Below are 23,076 nucleotides of genomic sequence, written 5' to 3' on the forward strand. Positions count from 1 at the left end.
GAGCTGTTCTGGGCAGCCCTGGAAGAACAGCATCAAACTTGTTCAGGAGCCAAGAGCAAAGCAGCAGTGAGGCACAGCAGAACTCCCCAGGGCAGATATTAAAGCGGGCATTTTTAGGGAGATGGGAGTTGCCCAGCGAGCTCCTGCTGCTCAGCCCAGCCTTCGAGCACTCCGTGTCTCTGACCTCCTGCTGTACCAGGCTTCTGCCTCCGAAGCAGCTGGGGCTGTTAAGAACCATTTCCAGTTCCACACAAGGTGGATCGGGTGACTCTCACTTTATCACCCCCCGAGGCCACCTCAAGGACAAAGGAAAGGGATACACCCAAAACTAATGTTTGGCTACGGGGAAGGATGGCCTGGGCTCTGCTGGGGCTAATGAGACCCGGGGCTGCTTCCATAGCCCTCCCTCAGGCAGCCGTTCCTTGGGGGAAAACACAAACACGCTGGGTTTGGGATTTCACAGCCTCTGGAGACAAAGATTCCCATTTTGTGTTCCGTTTTTGTCCCCTCGGTGCCACTCAGCCCACACTTGCAGAAAGGCCGTGCTGCGGGCAGAGCTCTTGCATGTCACAGTTAAGAGTCAGACCTAGAAAATCCCAAATCCCTGTGAAAAGATGGAAGTTTTGTTGTTTTATAAGGAACTGTTACAGTGTAGGGAAACTGAACCAACATCCTCCTAGTTCCTACTGCAGAGCCCCTTTTCCATTCTCCCTGAGCTGCCAGGGGGGCAGTGTTGCCTGGGGGTATTTTTTCCACAACAAATAAGCCTGGAAAAAAGTGCACAAATACACTGAGCTTGTGGGACTGCAGTGCCAGGGCTCAGAACTGGCCCAGCTGGAAGTTCCCAGAACAGCTGATTCACACACTGAGGCTGAGGGCAGTGACAGCCTGGAATGTGACAGGGGAAGCCTTTAAACAAGGGGGGGGCTTCTTTTATATTTATATATAGATACAGAAAAAAAGGATAGACTGACTCCTAATTAAACTATACAACCTTAAATTGCTTTATGATTTATTTTCTTTCTCCATGCTTTGTTATGTTTATAATTACTCAATCAATTTGTATTTTCTGAATTATTGGCTTTGGAGGCTGAGCTGTGCCCGGGGAGAAATTGCAGAGTTGAGTTCAGTTTACATCTGCAAATTGCTGTGCAATTTAATAAGGGGTTTGGGTATTTTCAAACTGCACTGCAGCACCTCAGCTTTTATTGCAATAGAACCAAAAGTTTTGGCTTTAAAGAGATTTGCAGCAGTTTTAGAGCCACAGCAGAGCTGCTGAGCCCCAGCAAAGGGGGACAGTGACTGATGCCACAAGCCAGGTTTGTGTCATACAGCAATTCAGCACCACAACTTCAGTGCTGCCTGGCACAAGTTTAAACCTTACCTGCACTACTTCCTTGGGCTTTTTGAGCTGGGAAAGGAGAAAACTTCATGCTGCTTTTGCTAATACAGTATTTTAGCATTAATGCAAAATTTGGTCCTTTATTAAGCATTTAAGGTTTACAAATGGTAACAAAAGTATGACACTTCCAAAGAAAACAAATCAAATCCCATTCCCAATGCTCTTCAAAATATTTCTCCTTTAAAACAGTTTTTGATTGTTTTGTGTTTAAATAAGCAAAAGGTTTTCCTGGCTTTCCTTGAGTTGTGTCCATCACACACAGGCTCCTCTGCAGTGCTGGCACCTCTCACTGAGCATCCTCAGTCCTGCAGCTCAGCTTCATTAACTGATTTTCTTCTGCCCTCTATTCTTGGAGTCCCAGAGAATCACCACATTGAAATACACCAGGAAGAGCAGGAAGTGCAGGCAGGACACCACGGCCACAGCCAGGGGGAACAGATCCGGCAGGCGCTGGGGAGGGGCGGCGGCAGCGCTGAGCACTGACAGGACTCCCATCAGGGCCAGGGACAGCAGGAACTGCAACACAAGGAGCCATGGAACACCTCAGACAGCTCAGCTGCCACCTCACTGCTCTTCCACATGGCACAAAAAAGGGACAGCCCCCCCTCCACTGGTACTTCAGTGCTGGGAAAAGCTGCAAGGAAGAGGTAAAGGAATAAAATTTGCTTACCAGGCTCCTGACAATCCTAGGAAAGGACTTAAACCAGGACACATAACCCTTGAGGGAAAGGGAAAAGGCCTTGAGCTGCAGGTCCTCAGCTGAGGTCTTCTCCAGGATGGAGAAGGAGGCCAGGCACACGGCCAGGAAGGCGGGCGTGGTGACGGCGTAGGGCAGCAGCAGCTCATCCTTCAGCAGCAGGGGCAGCAGGCTGGGGTGGGCAGGGCCCCAGGGAGCCACAGCGTGCAGGGAGAGGAGGGAAATCCAGTAAATAATTCATCCTTAATAGGACTGGGGCAGAACAGGGTTGTCATGGAATCACAGATGGGTTTGGGTTGGAAGAGACCTTAAAGCTCATCCTGTTTCAACTCTGACACCTTCCACTGTTCCAGGCTGCTCCAGCCTGGCCTTGGGCACTGCCAGGGATCCAGGGACATCCACAGCTTCTCTGGGCACCCTGTGCCAGGGCCTGCCCACCCTCCCAGGGAACAATTTCCAATCTCCCATCCATCCCTGCCTCTGGCAGTGGGAACCATTCCCTGTGTCCTGTCCCTCCATCCCTTGTCCCCAGTCCCTCTCCAGCTCTGTTAACAGTTTTCCCAACTCACCTGAAAGTTGACACAAGTAGAAACCACGTGGCCATGAAGGGGATTTCATTTATGATTAAGCAGACTGGGCTAGAATGAGAGGAAGAAAAAGAGAAATCAACCATTCCCTAATCAAACAGCACTCCCAGTCCCTACAGGACATTCCCAGGGAACAGCAGTGCTGGTGACTGTCCCCACAGGCAGCACTGAAAGGACAGACCAGCCTGGCTGGACTCACACCTTCATTTACAAATGACTTATAAAAGCAAATGTGCAGAGTTGTTAAAATCTGATCTATTTGTAAGTGAAAGCAGCATGCAATAAGAAGATGAGGAAAAGATCAAATTTTATCCACAGAAAAATAATTTACTTACACTGACACGAGAAGAATAGATTTTTCATGGACTTGAAAGGAGAACAGGAAAAATGACAAGGCACAGCTGACCTGAGAGAGAGCAGAGATGTGTCAGCCTGTGACTGCTTTGGTGGCTGCAGGTGCAGGCTGTGTGGGGCAGCAGCTAAAGGAGCTGAGTTGGACAATTAATTGCTGCATTTCCTGCAGTGCAAACCCCAGGCACCCAGAGCAGCTCCTGTACCACCCTCACAAAGTTCCTTGTTTGGAACTTTATCCAGAATTAGTCACAAAGTCCTCCAGGTAGAGCCTCAGTCTTGCTCAGCTTCCCTGACAAGAGCAAGGAATCACAATATTCCACACACAGGCACTGGCCAATCCCACTCCTGGTAAGAATTACCCCCATTTTTGACACAAAATTTTGCTCCTCATCATGATCAGCCAACAGAAAAAGTAAACAAATTGTCTTTTTATTCCCCCACCAAATAAAAATGTGTGAAATCAACCAGTTCTTAGGATAAATGCTAGTTTTAGGTAATGTTGTAATAAAATTAAAAAGAGAAATCATCTTGTAACTCTGAAACTTGGACCCAGCTCCATCTAAGTTTGATTTCAAGGAGAATCTCAGTTTTTGCACAGGAGTCATGGCAATGTGCTTCAAAATTCAGTGATGTGACTAAGAGAAGGCAAACATTTTGGAAAATGGGATCATTTTATTTTCAAACCACTCATGAGCTCACAATGTCCATTTGGGGAATTTTTAATGGAATTTTGCAGCCAGTGAAGGAAGAAAAACTGGCACTTTGGAAGCCAAACAAAAAGAGGAGAAATCCCAATTCTATATGAGGCTTAAATGTGTGTGGAATCTTCCAAAGGCTCTTCAGAGGAAGATAATAAAAAACACAGAGTTAAATAAAGAAAACTGAGCTTAAGGAACAAGTCTGGCTTTAAAGGCCAGGTCAGAGCCCCAGATTTGAGGAAGTAAAACACATTTAAACCAATTCCTTCAGCATTTGATGGCTCCCACCCTCTGTGCCCTGCACAAGTGCTGTTGGCACTGCTGGCTGCCCTCCAGTGCTCGGGGATACAAAACAAGGAGCAGTGAACAGCAAACACTCACCAAGGCAAATTTAAGCCCTCGCAGGGAAGGCTGGACAGTGAGCTTGATACAGGCAGGGAGCAGGCTCAGGAATGTTACAGCAAAACTAAAGGATTGGGGAAGAAAAACAGTTTTAATACAAGAGGGACTAGAGCCATTAACTCTTCACTCTGCAGAGCCAGACCTGAATTCTTCACTGAGTCAAGAACTGGGAGCTCTGACTTTTAAGAGCATTGAAAGATATTTGAATTCTTTGAATTTGTAACTCAGTTTTAACCAAGCAGCTTAAATCACTATATAAACCAGCAGGGAATTTTCCAGTCATAAATATTCCCAGTATTTCTCCTTCATGTCTTGGCAGAAAAATACAATATAGGAAAGAATACAATTTAGGAAAATTTACTCCTCTTGCAAAAAATATTGCAGATAGAAACTACCTAAGGCACTCCAGTTATGTCTTACCTGAGTTTTAGCTGAGTTCGAGGGGATATTACATTCTTTATCTTTATAAGGACACTGAGACTGCACCAAATATTGGCTACTTTATCCTGGAAGGAAATAAAAAGGTAATCAGTGATAATTATATCTAATTACACTCATGTTTGTGGGAACAATAGGGCTTAGGAGGTGGGAATTGTTGGGTTTCTGCCATGACAGTGCAAGTAACACTTGCAGGAGTACATCACATTCTCAGATGTACTGGGGATGATTGTGCTCTTTGAAAATGGAAATTTTCAAGAGACCCAATTAAAACAGGCTCTAAAGTAAGTGAGAAACAGTTCTTCAGCACAAGGATGACAACTTAACCCATGAGAGCAGACATTCTGTGGAGTAAGACTGTGAAAGTGTCCCTGGGTAAACCCTGGCCCATGTGAATCCTTCCTCCCTCTGTGCTGTTTCCTCCCGTACCTGCCCGTGCTCGCTGCCCGCTAGCACTGACAGAGTTAACCCCAATAAATCAAGAAGTCTAAAGACATTAGCACTTGTGCTAGGATCACTTTCAAAATTAAATTTGTAACTGCAGCTCTCCTGCTGGTGAAACTCATCCCCAGACAGCTGCTGGAGGCACAGCTGTGTAGACACAACTCCCAGCAGCAACTGAGCCCCCTCGGTCCCCGCTGCCAGTGCCCGGAATCTGCTGGGGATTCCGGGGAACACAGCCCTGGCAGCACCAGCAACCTCCTCCTCACAGCCAGGCTGAATTTCCAGCCACCAGCAAGTGTTCCCGGGCTGCAAATGGGAACTGGCACACCCTGGCTGCAAATGGGAGCTGCACACAACCTGTCACACCCCAGGCCAAGTTACTGAGCGCTGCTTACGTGGACAAATTCTCATCTTATCTCCATCAGCATCCAGCAAGTCACTGCCCTGAGCAGCTCAGAAAATATTTGGGCTAATATTAGACTAAAATCCTCCAGCTCTTTCAGACTCGTTGGTTATTGTCATTTAAAGACTTTATTTTTAAACTTGGTACTCAATAAAAGGTGTGGGGAACAAAATGATTCCTTTATAAATTCCAAATAATTCTCAAGGAAAAGGGTCATTGGTTTTTTCGGGGGTGTTTTGGAGAGGTTGTTTGGTGTTTGTGGGTTTTTTTAAATAAGCCAGCAGAGAATACACCAAGAACACCTCCACTGCCTTTGGTACATCAGCACTAACTTTTGGGGGGAGAAAAGTGTCAGTTGTGATATTATTTACATCTGAAAAAGTTTAAAAGAATAATTAAGATTAATCAAACTATGTAAGAATTTGCTCTAATCCTTGTGACAACCTGAAAATTCAAAGCTTCATTTTCTAGGTTAAGCCTGGAATTGAGAATCTGCTGAAAAAAAGTGTAATATTGACTCATGCCCCAATTAAAACAGCAGCAACTCCCTGTGACCTAGGAACCCTTTCTTTTATCCCAGATTCCTGTGGCATTGCCATTTGGACATGGGAACCCTTTCTTTTATCCCAGATTCCTGTGGCATTGCCATTTGGACATGGGAACCCTTTCTTTTATCCCAGATTCCTGTGGCATTGCCATTCTGTAAATGAGGAACTGAGTGCCTGGATTAAAGCTCAGCACCTTCAGCATGGGCATGTCCACACCATGAGCAAAACCAAAAGCAGAAGTGGCCTAAAACTTTTGGAAAATATTGTAGAAACTGCACAAGGTGAGTCAAAAAGGAAGTTCTAGGCTCTATCTAAAACACCATTTAAAAATTATTTTAGAAAAATAATTAATCCCATTGAAAAGAGGGGAGCAGAACCCAAGAGGCCGAAGCCGTTGACTTTCAAGGTTACATCTTCTGACACTGTCAATTACTATGGAATCTATTTCAATGGAAAAATGTATGGATTGAAGTATGGGTTTGATGATGGGATAAGTGTTGTCTCCTGGTATAATATCCTGGAAGATGCCAGCTGAGCTGGGGTTAAACACTGGATTAAATAACTGGCAAGAAACGACTGCTGAAGAAGCCGTCTCGAGTTACTCGCCCCGCGCTGTGTCTCCCCCATGAAATCCTAAAGGTCAGCCTGAAGGTTTCTCCAGGGATCTAAGAATACAGGACAGGGCAGTGGGTGGGAGAAGAAAACATGCATGCCTCAAACAAGCCTCTGTCAATGGGAAAGAGTCTTCTGAGTACTTGCATGATTTGTTCCACGTCGGTGCCGAACGGGAGCCAGCAGGCAGCGAAGGACACCAGCACTGTCCCTGCCAGTTTAGCCAAGAGCACCAACCTGCAACAGCACAGCACATCAGCACAGCAGCACAGCAGCACAGCAGGGCTGGCCACAACTCCTGCAAGGCTGCAATCCTGCAGGACAGCAACACCTCACCCAGGTGATTCCCACAGAAATGAACCCAGGAATGCCCACGTGCGGACACGGACAACCCCATTCCCTATGCCAGGCTGATTCCTGGGGAAGATAAAACACTTTCAACCCACTTACCCCTTTCCTTTCAGTCCCTTCTTGAAGCACTTTCCAAGTAAATAGCAAAAAAAGGGCAGGGAATGGTAGAGCTCCATTTGCTTATAATTTAAGGCCAAGCAAAATGCCACGGAGCCCAGGAGGTCCCAGTCATGGGACAAACAAAGGACAGCCCACAGGGCCAGGCCAAGGCTCACTGAGTTGTATATGGTTTTTTATGTCAAGGACAAGGTACACATCTCACTTCTGGAAGGCAGCAATTAATGCCCTGAGGGAAAGCAGAAATGGCTTGTAGAATGAGTTTTGCCAAGTTAGTTTTAAGAACACGTTGCCAGTTGTGACTATGTTGCCCCCAAAGATAAAAAATTTACTTCCATTGAAAGTGTCATTTTTATATTTCCAAAGTTTGATTCAGAGCTTGCCCAGGCAAATCTGAGGGCAAATTCTGTACGTGTTAATTACACATGTAATTACACATGCACCCAGCTTTTGGTGGCAGTGATAGCTCTCTGCAACAAGCAACATTTTCTTCTTGGTATTTACATGAGTAATGATAAAGCTCTCACAAGCTTTCCCTCCCAGCTCCCACAAGATACGTGCAGAATATTCCAATCTGCCAGTGTTTAAATTATGTATAATTTCCTTCAAGGACTTCTGAAGGGTTTGTGATTCTGTTACACACAAGGCACCCTCATCCATGACCAGTTCCCTGACTGCTAATCCTGCTCAAACAATGAGAAATAGTTGCTAAAAACAATGTTACTGCCTTGTGACTTTAAAAAGAGCTTCCCAGACTCAGGAAATTTTGTAGAGACTAAGCTACTCTTACTATTAAACTGCCACAAAGTTTTGTAATTTTTGTAAACTGTAACAAAAGTTTTGGTTTTTACTTGTTTTTTGAAAAACTTCAAAAAATCCAGTAAACACAGAATCCCAGACTGGTTTGAATTGGAAGGGACCTTAAAGCCCATCCAGTGCCACCCCTGCCACAGCAGGGAAACCTTCCACTGTCCCAGTGCTCCAGCCTGGCCTTGGACACTTCTAGGGGCAGCCACTGCTGCTCTGGGCACCCAGTGCCCCAGCCTGCCTACCCTGCCAGGGAAGAATTTCTCCCTAATATCCAATCCAAACCCACCCTCTGGCAGTGGAAGCCATTCCCTCCTGTCCTGTCACTCCATCCCTTGTAAACAGTCCCTTGTATTTCTTGTATTGTCAGAAATGTCACAATATTTTGTTTTCCCTCTGTCAACCTAAGCAGCTGTGACAACACATCCAGCTTGCCCACGGAGCTCTCAGCCCACTCACATTTCCCACTCCACATCACCAGGTGTATTTGACACCTCATTGATTTCACATCAGCAAACTCACACCGAGAGGCCCTGATCATGCAGCAGCTCAGGGAAACCAATCTCTGCCTTGCTGGAGCTGCTCAGAGGGTGGCACTGGTCACAGCAGAGTGGCAGGGCTGGCACAGAAAGCTGCAGGAAATCCCTGCCTCAGCAGCAGCTGCTGCACCTCCAGCACGGGATGGGCTGACAGCATTGGGCTGCCCCTGTACAAAACCAGGATAAAAGCAGGATTGTTATTAACAAAAAGCCCCCTGTAAAGGTGGCACCGGCCAGCCCTGAACTCACCTCCCAAGGCAGAAGAGGAGGTTTTACAGAGCTGAACATTTCACACAGCTCCACCTGCCACTGCTCTGCCATCCTAGGAAGATCTAAGGGGATTCCCTGAGCACACACAAATCACAGGAGCACAACCCATCACTCTCCTCCCTGTCACAACCCCACTGATGCTGCCTGCAGTGAAGTGACTGACAGGGAGATGAGCTGGAGGCATGGGAAGAATGATATTCATGTTAGGATTGATTTGTGCCAATATCAATAATTTTTATCTCCAATATGTTTCAGACTTGCAGCTTCCTTTGATATCTCTGTTTGGGTGGGCAGAACCCCCCAGATGACTCTGTACACCAAAGCCACCCCATGCTCAGCTAACAAGTGCTAAGGAGCAGTAATTCCATAAACAGAATTCATTTCCATGCAGAACAAGGATACTGGAAGTGCCCATGGTCAATAAGGATGAGGCCTGGGTAAAGCAGGATGCAGAGAGCACTGGAAACCTGGCAAGAAGGATCAAAAAAGAGAGGGGAAAAACAATTAGTCCAAAATTAGACATTAGACAGAGCAACTGCTCCAGAACAAAAATCTGCCCCTTCATGGTGCATCCTATAGGTAGGAATCTTATTCTCTACAAGTAATCATCTGTCAGGAATATTTTGAGGAACAAAAAAAGGATAAAGATTTGCCATAAATTAGAAAATGTTGAATATTGCCTGCCCTTTACAACAGCTCAAAGATCACCTACACCTATGTTAAACCACTCCAAAAATCAGGAGAGCTGTTATTCCAAAATCTACTGTAAGGAGTGTTCAAGATGAAGCAGTTCCCAAACCCTGCCCTGCCACATCACAAATTTTTTGGGGTTTTTTTCCTACTCAAGTAATAAATTAATGGAAAATCTTGTTATTAAAAGCATTAAAAGAATTGCTGTAAGATAAAATAAAGGCTTTTTTAATGTTTTAAAGGGAAAAGCCTATAACATGAGCTATAGTGTTGCCATCAGTTTTACATGGAAGCCATCAGGGTGTTCCAAGAGTTAATTAAGTCAGTGTTACACTCTACTCTCTTCTAACAGTGTTTTCTTTGTTTCATTTACACACACCAGGTACTTGCCTTTTTTTTAGCAGATGTTTCTTTCAAGGAAAAACAATATAAAATAACTGCAGGGATATAAACCAGCAGATCAGCAACAAACACTGAAAAATAAAGATTAACTTTCCATTAGAATCCTCCCACAAGAAGGAGGCAAGGAAAAAACACAAGCAAATAAACATCAAAATATCAGAAATAAACTGGGCAGATCCACTTCAAAGGACAAAAAGAACCAGGTCTACAGAATTTGATCTTGTTAATGTTTCTCAGGCTCATTTCTGATGTCCCAAAGCTGCTGCTTCCATGTGTTCAGCTGTCCTGGCTCCTGGCACAGCCTCAGTCACTCTCTAGTTCCTGACATGCCACAAGCAGGGCAGGCATTCGGGAATGCCCCAAAGAAATCAGCCCTGCCTGCACCAGGTTGTGGGACAGCACAGAGAGGCTGGGGCACAGGGAAGAAACTCCAGATTCTCCCAGTCTCTGTGTGAATTACCAGTGATGGGGATGAAGAGACTGAGAGCAGGGATTTGGCTTTCATCACCTGCCTACAGCAAGAATTTGTGAGAGGGGATAAGAAAACAGAGCCAGCAGGGTCCCCTGCCCAGGGTATGTCCAGCTGGTGAATTCTTCCTGAGTTGTCCTAAAAACTTAAGAAAACCTCAGATTATTTCTACAAACCACTTTCAGCAAATGTGCAGTGGCTCCAAGAGGGAAAGGAGATGTTTAAACATTTCAGTTATCCAGGGATGAATGGTTTTGCCAGCTCAAGCCACATCTAAACAAATATAACCAAGGTGTTAGCAAAACAAATACACTGAAGCTTAAAATAAAGCTGCCATTGACTACCCTGAATTATTTTAATGCACTCCTCTAATGGCCCCTGTTAAAAAGTGTTTATCAGCTCTCCAGATCCATCAGTGTTGTGCGAGTTGATTTCAAAATTAATAAAGACCATTTCAAGGGTAATTAAATACTAGTGATTTTTATTTTTTTTCAATTCAATCAATTACCAGAGAGCAGACTGAGAGGTTTGTGAGGTACAGAAAAGCTATTGATGAACAGCAAATTCTGCTCTTGCAATCAGAAAGCATTTTGTGTTAGAAAAAGCAGAAGACATTTCAAATGAAAGAAAACAGTAACAAGAAACAAGACTTCACTGGCCACATTGCTTGCTGTCCTACTGCTGCAGCTACTAAATTATGGTACAACTCTTTTTCTGCATTTGTTTGCAGTTCAAAATAATCAAATGGTGGAAGACAAATTTAGTATACAAGTAGTAAAATAAATTTCTACTTTTTTCCTCACAGTAATAATATCAAATATCTCTGCCTTTGAGATCAGCTCCTAATGAAGATCTCCGATACCTCCAGAGATTAAGTCAGGAAAAGCCAGGTGACATGTAAAATAATTTTACAAAAAAAATCAAGTTAAGCTAAAAATAAAAGACTATTTCTCAGAATAGAAGGGAAAACAAGAATATTTTCAAAATTAAAAGGTGGGTCTATGCTACAAAGAGTAGTTGTGTTTTACAGTTTTTAATTAATTAATTTGGTTTAAAACTTGTTTCTATATTTTATATTTATCAGGTCACAAATAATAAATAAATATTTTATATTTATCAGGTCACAAATGACGGCAGAAGAGGAAATAATGCAGGAATTTGGCTCAGAAATGGACCTGCAAATGGATCCAATTCAAAACCTGAGAATAAACCAGTAAAGACAGAGAAGCTGCATATTAAACATGCTGAATTAGTAAGCAAGACAAATGTGCAGGACGATGCCAAGGAAATATAATCTTCCTACCTGTTGTACGCATAAATAACTTATGGGGCTGGCTCTCATAGCCCCGAGATGTGTGCAGAGCAACCCAATCAGGATTTATTAACTTTGCACTGTAAAACAAAGTACAGACACATCAAAATGCAGACAGTTCTCATTTCCCTTTACACTCCTTGCAGCAATAAAGATGACACAGACAGGAGCAGATTCCAAGAATTAAGATGAATGAGAAGAAATATTTCAGGGAGCAATAGTGATCAATGAAAGCTTTTCCTCACCACTAGATCAGTTTACACTATAGACTGTTTCACAATTAAAAAAAATAACCTTTGGAAACAGTAAAAATGGAATACAATATTTATTAGGACAAGATAAGCACCTCCAGTCTGGTTCCAGGGACTTTAAAAAAAAACAATTGTAAATACCTTTCATGCTTAAGTATTAAATATAAACCATTTACAGTTCACATAGATGCCCCACATAGCTGTGCCTGTGCACTTTAACCTACATTCTTATTCCATAAGTCTCATTCCAACAGCAGCAAAGCCCTTGTGGAAAAAGTATTCCAATAACAGAATTCTATTTACATGATATCCACTCATCAAATGTCACTTGGGCTCTGCACACATGAGAGCTTTCCCAGGCAATGCCCCCTGTTCCTACAGCATTTTCCCCTGGGCATCCCAGATCCAGCAGTGGCTTGTAGGGAAAGCTGAATATCCACAAAGAAAAATGTAACACAGGATTTCAAACACTGAACTTACATGTAAGCACACACAAAACTGTGATAGGCAGTGAGAGGTGGGTAATCCAGGCCCCAGTACAGCAGGTCGTTGTCACTTGTATTGAAGTACCTAAAAATAATAAAATTCAATTTAAAGACTACATTTCCAGCTTGATTTTGACCCAAGGAAAAGACTGAATACTAAATGCATTCCAAATCCAAAATAGAAGGTGGCAACATCTATACCTGCCTAATCTTACTGCACATTAAATAAGTCTCAAGCAACAAAATAACAGCAAGAGTGATGCAGAGTTCACATATTTGTGGTTGGGAAAAAAGCTGCTACAGCTCACTTCAGTGGAGAGTAAAACTCCTGGTTCTACCTCCAAACCCAGGTGGACCATGTGAAAGGAAGGAGAAGATTTTCCCATTTGGGATTATGTTGTGTGAGGATTTCCATGGCAGCAGTCAAAACCTCTTCCGAATGAGACCAGAGGGGTTTGTCCATGGAGAAGTTCCAGCAATGAGGAGCAGCCCCTTCCCAGCTCCCAGTGAAACACTGCCTGGCTGCTCCCACTGCCACAGGGCAGGATCTTGGCTCTTCCACTTCCTCTCTTCAAATACAGCCGATTTTTGACATTTATAATAGTAAATGATATTTCTTGAATTCTTTATGAGCTCCCTGAAGTGTCTTCTGAACAGATGATAAATCACATTTCCTTGAGTTGCATCTCTGCCTCTTATCCCACAATTCAAGATTGCTCCTGCTAAGGCAGTGCAGATTCTTTATGCAGAATGTCACAGTTTGCAACTTTCAGGGCACTTGCCAGTTTTAGGGGTTTATTTTTTGTTTTTACTTTCCATAAAGTTTTCAATTTTAAAAAAAGAGAAAAAAAAACTTATACATCCAGCAATATGTAGTGAGGAAGCTTTCAGAGTTTTAATTAACAGTAGGAAAAAAAAGATGTTCCTAAAGGACTTTACTGAATAATATAAACCAGAAATATTTGAATTCTAGAATGCAATCCTTGCACATCAGCCAAGATGTGCTGTTCCAAACACCCACTCTGCTGTATTAGAGATTCAATTCCACAGCAGACCCACCCCAAAAACCCCCTTCAATTATAAATATAAAACTATATCAATTATAGAACCAGAGAGCAAATCCAAGCCCAAGGTGCCCACCTGGCAGCCCCTCAGCCAAGCCCAGCCTGCAGCAGTGTCTGATCTGGCCCCTGGGAATGCCTGGGGATATTGGCTGCTATAACTCCTCATTTTAAGGAGATACAGTTCAGTGTAGCAGAGTGGATCAAAGCTGCCAACTCCATTATTATGTAACACCTCTTATCCCAAGGCTGGCACAGTCAGGATTTGGATATCCCAGGAAAAAAATGGACAAAAATGAGAATATAGGAACAACGGGATGATCTGAGGTCACCACACAGAGCCATCTGCAGAGTTCACATGTATTTACAGAACACAAGTGAATTTATTTTCTATTTTGTCAGATTAGACTGTTCCCCAACAGACAGCCAGGGAAAAAATTACACCACACACCCAAAACACCCCTGTCCTTACTGGAAGATGAGCTGGAATTCCAACATATTCCAATTCGAGTCGCAGCACATATATGGACTAATTTTTTACTCTAAAGAATATTAGGAATAATGCAAAACCAAATAAAATATTTATAATTCTCCTCCTGCTTTACATGATCTGTACAAACAAAGCTGACTACACTTAAATTTAGAATCCAGAATTCCCACATTGAAAAATCTCATGGATCATGGAAGCAAAGAATGAACTCAGAGGGGTAAAACACAAGCAGGATTTTCCCTACTCTCCCTTTGAAAGCACCACCTACCACTGCCTGATGGGTAAGTTGTAGGTGATCTCTTGCCAGTGCCTCTGAGCCTCGTAGTCTCCATACATGGGTGGTTTTCCTGCCCCTAAAAAGACAGGACACAGCATTCAGGACACTATTTGGTTTATAGATTGCTTTCCCCCAGTTAGGTATTGCATATTAATTACTAATTTTATTCTCCATCCTGCTATGTTGAGAGCAAATAGAGACCTCATCATGCAGTCTAACAAAGAGGAAAAAAAAAAAGATATGTGTTCTTTTGGCTTTCTGGAGATTTCTGCAATGAGCATTTATCAAGATACTCTGCTGTGAAGAACTGCTTCCTCATCTGACAAAAAAATCATTTCCAAGTGCAGATGAAAAATGTGGTACTTTCCCTGAACTAGGAAAATGCACATAATGGACATGTTACAGTGATTCTGTGGGAGCTGCTGCACTCCCTTGGAGTGTGATAATTGTCAATATTCTCACTTGTTTCAGCCATGTCATGGTACCTGACTATTAATATCATTACAATACTGTTATTTGCTATGTTCGTGGAAAAGAAAGCTTTCTCAATGCAAATACTTCAGATGTCAAATACTCCCCTCGATGGAAGCCTAACTGTGATAATGCCAGCATGCAAAGCATCCTCCCAGAGTTTATTTACTTCTATTAACCTGCTCATTGAGAACAGAAACCAGACTGATTGTGCTCCCAGAGAAATATTGACATGAGCCAGACAGAGATTTAAGAGGTTCTTTAAAATATAGGAAAGCCATCTGTGGTTTACCCATGATCTATGTTTGTGGGAATCCCACGAGCTCAGCAATGTGCAATTTATTCCCAGAAAGTGCAAAGGACCTCTTATCTCTGCTAATTCCTTCCTGGGGGTGAAGAGAGCAGATTATCTCCACTCTCCCACATTCAGATTAAAGTTTCCCAAATAAGTGAGGTCACTGGAGTTTCATCAGTGTCAATTCTGTAGCTCTAAGTCCAGTGGAACAAAGAATCTGCCACTGGATTACTGAAATACAAAATAGACATTTGAATCACTGAAATACAAAATATACATTCCCCAAATTTTAGAGTGTTTGTGTGCATATCAATTTCTCAATCTTGAGGGGAAAAAAGGGATGAAAAAAAATTAATTTGCTTCAGAATGATCAAAAGATATTAATCCAAAGGTTTGATAATTAAAAGCCAATTACTGATCAGTTAGTTTGACAATGCACATTTAGCTTCCATCAGAGAAAGCACCAAGTACACCAACTAACTTAAAAATTAATAAAACAGGAATATTTTGTTTTAAAAGGCTCAAAAATACCTTAAAAGTAGTGATCTAATTCAGTTGTATTGCTAACCTGGGAGCAGAATTTTAAGGGTTTGAAGCTGCCTCTCAATACCTGTATTTATCAGGAGTTTGGCAATGCATTAAGAAATTAGGCATTAACCTATGAAACCAAATTTTTCCTCGGTAGTTCTCCAAGACCAGGCCATCACTAATGGTAACTTTTCAAAACCAGGTATTAGTTTCTGCTTCTTCATTGAATTCCAGAGGCAGATCCAAAAGCAAGCTGATGGCAAGGAACAGGGTGGAATGAGACAGAGATCCAAGGGTACACAGTAAATGAGGGTGGAATCAAAAGTTTATCACATCTGCAGGAAGACAAAGAGGAAACAAGTAATCCCAGTGGATTTATGTGTTTGACAGCTCTAACACTGGGGTTTGTCTTTTTACAGCCAGCCAATGCTCAAAGTTAAGCTTTAATCATTTGCTGGACTTGATCAGATTCAGCTTTTCCTATTCCAAAAGCAGTTATAGCAGCACTGGGGAGGAAATAAGATTTAAAAATTGTTATTTTAGCTCAGGCTTTATTTTAGACTCTCTTCCACAATCTTGATTGGTTTGAAATTAAATCAACTTACAAAAATCTAGTTAGCAACGGATTTCTAAATAAATCCTCTTGCACTGCAAGAGAAATTCCGTGTGTGCCTGAAGCCAGGGCGTTTCCTGCCTAGAAATGGGTAAAAACCTCAGTTACCTACAGACCTCTCAGAAATGGCATTTTGAGAAAGCAGACTCAAACCCAAACAGTTGGAAATGCAGTTCAGCTTCAAGCAAATTCTTCAAGTAAATGAAACCCAGAATTACCAGTTTAAAATCACCAGAATGTTCCTGAGCAGCTCAGGAGATGGGGCTCCCCATTGCCTCAAAAAAAACAGAGTAGAATTTGACTTGTGATTCTTCGGGCTGATGAGGATTAAAAGAATTGGTTCATTTTTAATCTTTTCTTTAAATTTGCAGAGAGCAAGCCTTGTGCAAGCTTATTCCAAGTGTGGGAATGGATCTGGGAGGCTTGGAAAGGAACTTGCTAATTCTTTGCAAGCCTTCTGACACGAGGAGGAGAAAAACTCATCCATTACCAGAATGTAGCTCTGGCTCCTGCTGTAAACAAGCTTAAGGAGGTACAGCTACAAGGCAGAGTCATTGTTCACTCCATGTCACCTCTGCACTGTCTTCATTAGCACCAGCATTAGCTACATATAAGCTAAATAAAAATATAAATAATAAGCTCATATCTGCTACAGAATTTAAAAGACAATATGAGGCAAATGTACAAGTGGACTGAAATATTCTGCAAATAAAGGCACAGGGGAAAACAGCCAGATATTGATCCTAAAACATTAATGATCATCAACACCATTCAAAAAAAAAGTTATGGTGGTTTTTTCCAGTGTTCTGCTCCAAACTGTGATGTTAATCATGGCACACTTCAAAAAATAAGAAAAAGGAATTCTCAGGGAAATCAAGAGGAAACTAAATAAAACAATAGTTGAAATAACACATTGCTTCTTTTGTATGATTTTCTATAAACCCCAGTAAAATAAATAAGCAGTAAACACCATTCCTCTCCATTTCTGCCAAGCCCATGACCCCTCTCCCTGAGGCTGCTGCAGCCTGGGCAGGTGCCTGGGCAGGTGCCTTACCTGAGTAGGAGCCCAGGGACACGGCCCAGCGCACGGTGAGCGCCAGCAGCACCGTGATCGTCATCAGGCTCCACTTCTCCATGGCTGCCACTCCAGGCACCTGGGGACACAGCAGGGCCACTGCTACAGCACAGCCAGCCTCCCGTGCCCAGCCTTCCCTGCTGAACAGCCCTGCATTCACAACTCACTGGATTATTAACAAGCACAGGCGTTAAAAAGTGAGTCAATGGCCCAGTGTTACATTAATGCCACTTCTTTCCCCAGCTAAGAGCACCACAGCCAGATTATCCAAAGTGCACGCCTGGTCTAGGCCCCACTGCTGGTTTAAAGAAAATAGAACTTATTTAAAAGTTAACTGGTGTCCAGAGACATTACTCTCCATCCTTCCACCCCCAAAAAGCAACAGGGCTGATGTCCCACCAAGCTCATTTCACCACACTAAGGATCCAGTAAAAGTAAGAAATATTGTCAGATTTGTCACATTGAAGGCTGTGTGCATGAAACTCAGAAACCAAGAAACAGGAAAATTATTATGCTGCCCTATGCAAAATAAATCTAAAACAGCTAACTATAGAATATGCAAACTTCCACCCAAAGAATCAGAAAAATTTTAGTCTGAACTAGGAAAAAGGTGAGGAAGAAACTACTCCAGTTTTGAAGGGTACAACTGCCACAGACTTTCCTTGCAGAAAAGGCATTACTTGATTTAAGTGAGTTTAATACACTTGTTACTGACCAAAACCAAAAATCCCATACAGCAGAAGCACTGAGCTGCTGTTTTAGTTACACACGAGCAACATCTAAGGAATGTTTAGGTTATTCTTCTCCAACTCCACCCATATTTATTTACTATCACAGAAAGGTGTGACCCAACACCACCACCAAGGGGAAAAAGAAGTTAATTAATACCACAAATCTGTGGCAGCAGATCTCCATCTATAGGTAGGAAGGTGAACACTGATATTTACATGTTTTCACCTGTGCCTGAGCCACAGGGGAGGCACTTTAATCTAAATAAAAGATACATATGTCCTTCTTTTCTATCTCACCACAACATTAATTATACCTTCTTAATTATTACATAGCCCCAGCCTCACTGCAGACTCCCCCATCTCTGTTTCACTCATTTACTTTTGCCATTCCCTACATCTGGAATAACAATTGTTTTCTGGGATACTGAGTTTCTTTCTCTGCTCCCAAAAGCAGCCCTTAAAATATTCTTTCCTACTTATTTTTCCCCTTTAATAATTATCCCATACTACCTATAACAAAAGGCCATGCTTTTATTAGATTCTAAAGCATAGAACTCTTTATTCCTGGTATCTTGTGGGTAACAATGTTAGGAATAATTTTTAGGGGATGAAAAAGCCAGTTTGGTCAATCCCAAACTTTTCACCTTACCCTGGATGTGCAACACCTGATCAGGTGATCTCAAGATCCCACCCATAAGCATGAGGTGAAAGTCACAGCTAAAAAGCCCCAAAAAACCACTATCCTTCCACACTGCCTAGGATGAAGATTCAGATAAATAACACCAGTACAAACCACCCAGCCCTGGCCCAAGGAAGCTGACAGAACTCAGCCATAGATGCATGGGCCTGAATAGAACTCCTATTAAAAGAGGTGTCAGCACACACTTCAGCAGCTGAAAAACGCACACACTGAATGAAGAATTTAATCTGTTACAGCAATACCTGTTTATAACTCTGCTGTTTCCCTAATCCCTGTCAGGAGACACCTTTATTCCTCCTCTCACCCCTCGCTCTGCCCGGCCTCCTCAGAGCCCCCAGGGCGGGCTGGCGCTGCGGGGCTCGCACCGGGCCGAGCTGCGAGCCCACCCGAGCTGGCCCCTGCCACCAGCGGACCCTGCTGCCCCTCAGCCCCCTAAGAATCCTCGACCCACTCTCCTTCACCCCCTCAGCCTTGCAGCCCCCTCAGAATTCTAGATCCTCTCTTCCTTACCCCCCTCAGAATCCTCGACCCGTTCTCCCCCACCCCACTCAGCCTTTCAGCCCCCTCAGAATTCTCGACCCGCCCTCCCTCACCCCATTCAGCCTCCTCAGTCTCCTCGACCCGCTCTACCTCACCCTCCTCAGCCTTTCAGCCCTCTCAGTCCTCAGCGCCCGTAGCCGGCTCACCCCACAGCCCCCTCAGCTCCCTGACCGCCATCAGCCTCTCACCCCTCAGCCCTCTGACCGCCATCAGCTTCGTCACCCCACAGCCCCCTCAGCCCCCTGACAGCCCTCAGCCTCGTCACAGCACAGCCCCCTCACCTCCCCTCACGGCTCAGCCCCCGCTCCGTCCCCGGCTCCCCTCAGCCCGTCCCGCTCGCGAGCTCTCACCGGGCTCTGGCCGGCGCGCGCGCTTCCGCCTGCGCGGCGCCTTCCGGGCGGGCTCTGCGCGTGCGCGGGGCGGGAGCCGCGAGCGCCTCAGGGCCGCTCCGCCATGGTTGGGGCCGGCTGGGAGCGCCTCAGGGCTGCGCCGGCAGAGGGGACCTTCCAGGGGGACCTCAGAGCCTGGTCCGGTGCCTAACGGGGCTTCGGGAGAGCTGGAGAGGGACTCTGGACAAGTGACAATGGAAGGGAGAATGGTTTCTACTGCCAGAGGGCAGGGATGGATGGGATATTGGGAAGGAATTCCTGGCTGTGAGGGTGGGCAGGCCCTGGCGCAGGTGCCCAGAGAAGCTGCGGCTGTCCCTGGATACCTGGAAGTGTCCATGGCCGGGTTGGACGGGGTTTGGAACAATCTGGGGTAGTGGAAGGTGTTCCTGCCATGGCAGGGGTGGGACTGGATGGACTTTAAGGTCCTTTAAACCTAAACCAGTCTGGGATTCATGTTTTTCTACCATGCCAGCTAGCTGGGGAGCAGCCCCTCAGCCCTTACAACTTGGAGATGATATCTGGGAACAAAGCACGGAATCCCAGGCTTTGTCAGGCTGGAATACACAGTGCGGTCATCTGGTGCCACCTCCCTGCTCAGGCAGGGCCATCCTTTGAGGCTGTCTGGACACAGCCTAGAAGACTCTGGAATCTCTCTGTGATGCACCATAGGCCTCACTTTTCAACCTTTCAGTCTTGCCCCTTTTCATTCTCTCGACGAAGTACAGAGCATAACAACAATCAGAGAACCACAGGATGGTCTGGGTTGAAGGAGACCTCAAAGATCATCTCATTCCACCCTCTGCCATGGGCAGGGACACCTTCCACTATCCCATGCTGCTCCAAACCTCATCCAACCTGGTCTTTTCTTCTGCTTGTGTGTCTGACTGAGGTCAGGACATGAAACTGGACAGAAAACTGGTTTTTCTATAAACTGTCAGCACGTACTGAGGGTTTCATGGCCACACCTGCCAGGTGAGCTGGCAGCAGTGCTCTGCTTGGAATGGAGTCCCAGGGCTAAAAGTTGTGATGGATTTAAACACAGCTGCTGCAAAAAACAAATGTGGTCAAGAAACTTCTGACCACTTACAATAGAAACGTTAAAGTGACCAGAGATTACTGCAAAACAAAGTGGTTTGTAATTTTTTTTTCAGATGTGCAGATTATTTTTAAATATATAAGCACTATAAATATAATATTTTGTGACACCAGAGATAGTTTTTCTTCCTTGATGTTTTTCCAGTGCAGGATGCTGATTTCCACTATCCCAACCATTTGTGAGGGCAAATTCTTTGGACATCCTGGTCCCTCTTACACCTGCCATAATTTCAGCCACTTGTGGTGTTGCCTCATGTGGGATGGTGTGAAGAGACTGAAAGCTCTCTTAAACGGATAAAGGTTGAAATCACACCTGTCTGCTGGCTTGCCAGGGTGTTTGGAGCCATAATCCTGTGGAAAATGGCAAATTATGACCATCGAATTTTATATAGTTTGCCTGATCTGATACACTCAATAATTTATATTCCTGCTGGGTAAAGTGCATCCATGTCAGGATTTTGACAGGATGTCTGGAAATGACAAGTCTGTAAAATAAGGATAATCCTACAAATTCATCAATTACTAACTAACTTAAGAGTTGCACCTCCTGAACGCTCAGCGGCTGGAGCTGCTCTATGGCACTGAAACAAGTGAATTCCCAGCCTAAGCCCGGGGGAGGATCGCCAGGGCAGATTCCTATTTCAGTACCTCTCTCCTCTCCTTTTACTCTCCCCTCCAGGATTTTCCATGCCCGGAATTCCCCAAAGAGCAAGGCCGGGGAGTGCTGATAACTCAGAGTCCACGCTCGGTGCCTGTGGACTATTACCAAAAAAAAAAAAAAAAAAAAAAAAGAATAAATAAATTTTTAAAAAGAGGAGTTTTTTCATTTTTCCTTGGAGGTTATTGCTGATTCTGTGCTGGAGCTGGGATAAGCGAGCAGGAGCCCACGGCCGCACATTCAAGTGCATTATTTCAATTAGCCGAGCGCTCTTTGTTGCGAGGTGAAATCATTCACTCCCCGGGAAAGCTTTTTTATTGAATGCTTTCTAAATACTCGCATCGGGCGCGTCGCCTGCAATTGAGTCTCTGTCACTTGTGTTTCTGCGGTGACTTTGACCAGATCAATGACTGGAAAAGGCATTCAGGACACATTGATACGGCGGGGTAGGAGACGAGCGCGCTTTGGTGCTCAGGAGTAAGGAGAAGCCGATAATGAGCAGATAAACGGCTTTTCTTAACCCTTGGCGTTCTCGGGAGGCTTCGGAGCTCCGTTGCCTCCTCTCTTCCACCCCGACTCTATGGTTTGATGGCAGCCGAGCGGTGGCAAAGCAAAAATCCATAAATTTGGGGTGAAACGCGGCCAAAATAATGAGAAAGTCTTTGCTAGGGCGGGCGGGGGTGAAGAGCCTGCGGCCATAAAAAGTTCCAGCTCAAGCAGAATTTCGTTTGTGAGCGGAGCCGCGGTGCCGGAGCGAGCGGGGGAACAAACTCTGGGGGCGTTTGCAATTGCACATTCCCAATCTGCAGATTCCCAGATTATCCCGACCCCAGGACATCGCCCGGGATGTAGCGGGCACGGAGCGCGCTGCGAGCCCCGCTCTGAGCCCTCAGCAGCCTCGGCTCTTCCGCATTCTCCTTTGCCGAGAAAAACCAGGAGTAAACGTGTCAGAAACCACTACCTGAGCCCGCAGGGAGATGGATTTGTTTTTATTTTTCCCCATTAAATATTGGCACTTAATAATGTAATTACAAATTACTGAGGGTTTGGTGTTTTCCCATTTTCTAGGCGCTGGGCGACACGGCGTTTCCCTCGTCCGACCCGGGGATTCCAGCCCGGGGGATGCTCCGAATCCTCGGTAAAGCAGAGCAGGACCTTTCCTTCCATCCTTTCCTGGACAGGAGGGGTCGGGCAGTTTTCGTGTCTCGGTTTTTCCCTTTTCGCTGAAGCTCAAGAAAACCGGGATTTTAGGGATTTTATCGCACCTGGAGTTCAAGGGCGCTCCCTCTCACATTTTGCCGTGTTAATAAAGTCGCCCGGTTCCCGCTTCCTCAGCTTGCTTACCAAATCCCTGATTAATAAAGTTTACTTAGTTATTTAAATAGATTAAATGTCACATTTTAAATGGAAGGGGAAGATTCTACCTTCCTGACCTATTTTTCATTTCTGATTTAGAAAAAGGCAAGATTAGCATGGATATTGCATTTTCAAGGACCTCGCCACTATTAAATAGACTGTTAAGTGCATTTTATGGCTGAAGAGTCTGTTCCCAGTTCAGTCTGGAAGACGTGCTAAGTTCATCTCTACCTGCTACATTGAACATTCACTGACTAAAATACTTCCTGTGGATGTAATACCTATGCTCTGTATCTTTTAAGTACATAACGCTTAATGTTTTAGGACTGGTAACACGTAATTCAATAAAAACCCCCGGAATTGAAGAGTTGCCTCTCAAGAAAACCGTATGGCGGGTGTTTGCCCTGGTGCGGCTCGGGGAGGAGGCGCGGCGGTGGCGAGGGAGGCTGCGGGGATGGATGACACGGACGCTCCCGGCTGCGGGCGGAGGTTGAAGCGCATCAATCGCCGCCCCGGGGG

General features: G+C 44.5%; 1 protein-coding gene across 1 annotated transcript; it reads right to left on the minus strand.

Moving 5' to 3' along the window:
- Positions 1-1,454: 1,454 nt before the first annotated feature.
- On the minus strand, positions 1,455-19,457 carry ALG6 (ALG6 alpha-1,3-glucosyltransferase). The gene is made up of 15 exons (XM_009088780.4): positions 19,410-19,457; positions 17,068-17,254; positions 14,098-14,182; positions 12,274-12,363; positions 11,534-11,622; positions 9,750-9,832; positions 9,072-9,136; positions 7,036-7,221; positions 6,687-6,822; positions 4,561-4,646; positions 4,120-4,204; positions 3,022-3,092; positions 2,669-2,737; positions 2,073-2,271; positions 1,455-1,918 (listed from the first exon to the last, which is right to left on the minus strand). Exons 2-15 carry the CDS (start codon positions 17,147-17,149, stop codon positions 1,724-1,726), a joined length of 1,521 nt encoding a protein of 506 aa, XP_009087028.1. The 5' UTR covers positions 17,150-17,254; positions 19,410-19,457; the 3' UTR covers positions 1,455-1,723.
- Positions 19,458-23,076: the final 3,619 nt, after the last annotated feature.

This window comes from Serinus canaria, chromosome 8 (assembly GCF_022539315.1).
Source record: "Serinus canaria isolate serCan28SL12 chromosome 8, serCan2020, whole genome shotgun sequence".
Taxonomy (NCBI): domain Eukaryota; kingdom Metazoa; phylum Chordata; class Aves; order Passeriformes; family Fringillidae; genus Serinus; species Serinus canaria.

Coding starts and splice junctions, on each gene's coding strand:
- ALG6 (XM_009088780.4), bottom strand. CDS start 17,149: ATGGAGAAGTGGAGCCTGATGACGATCACGGTGCTGCTGGCGCTCACC. Junction 7,222..9,071: donor ATTGACCATGGGCACTTCCA/GTATCCTTGTTC, acceptor ATAAAAAACCAT/ATACAACTCAGTGAGCCTTG. Junction 2,272..2,668: donor CTACTTGTGTCAACTTTCAG/GTGAGTTGGGAA, acceptor TGCCCACCCCAG/CCTGCTGCCCCTGCTGCTGA.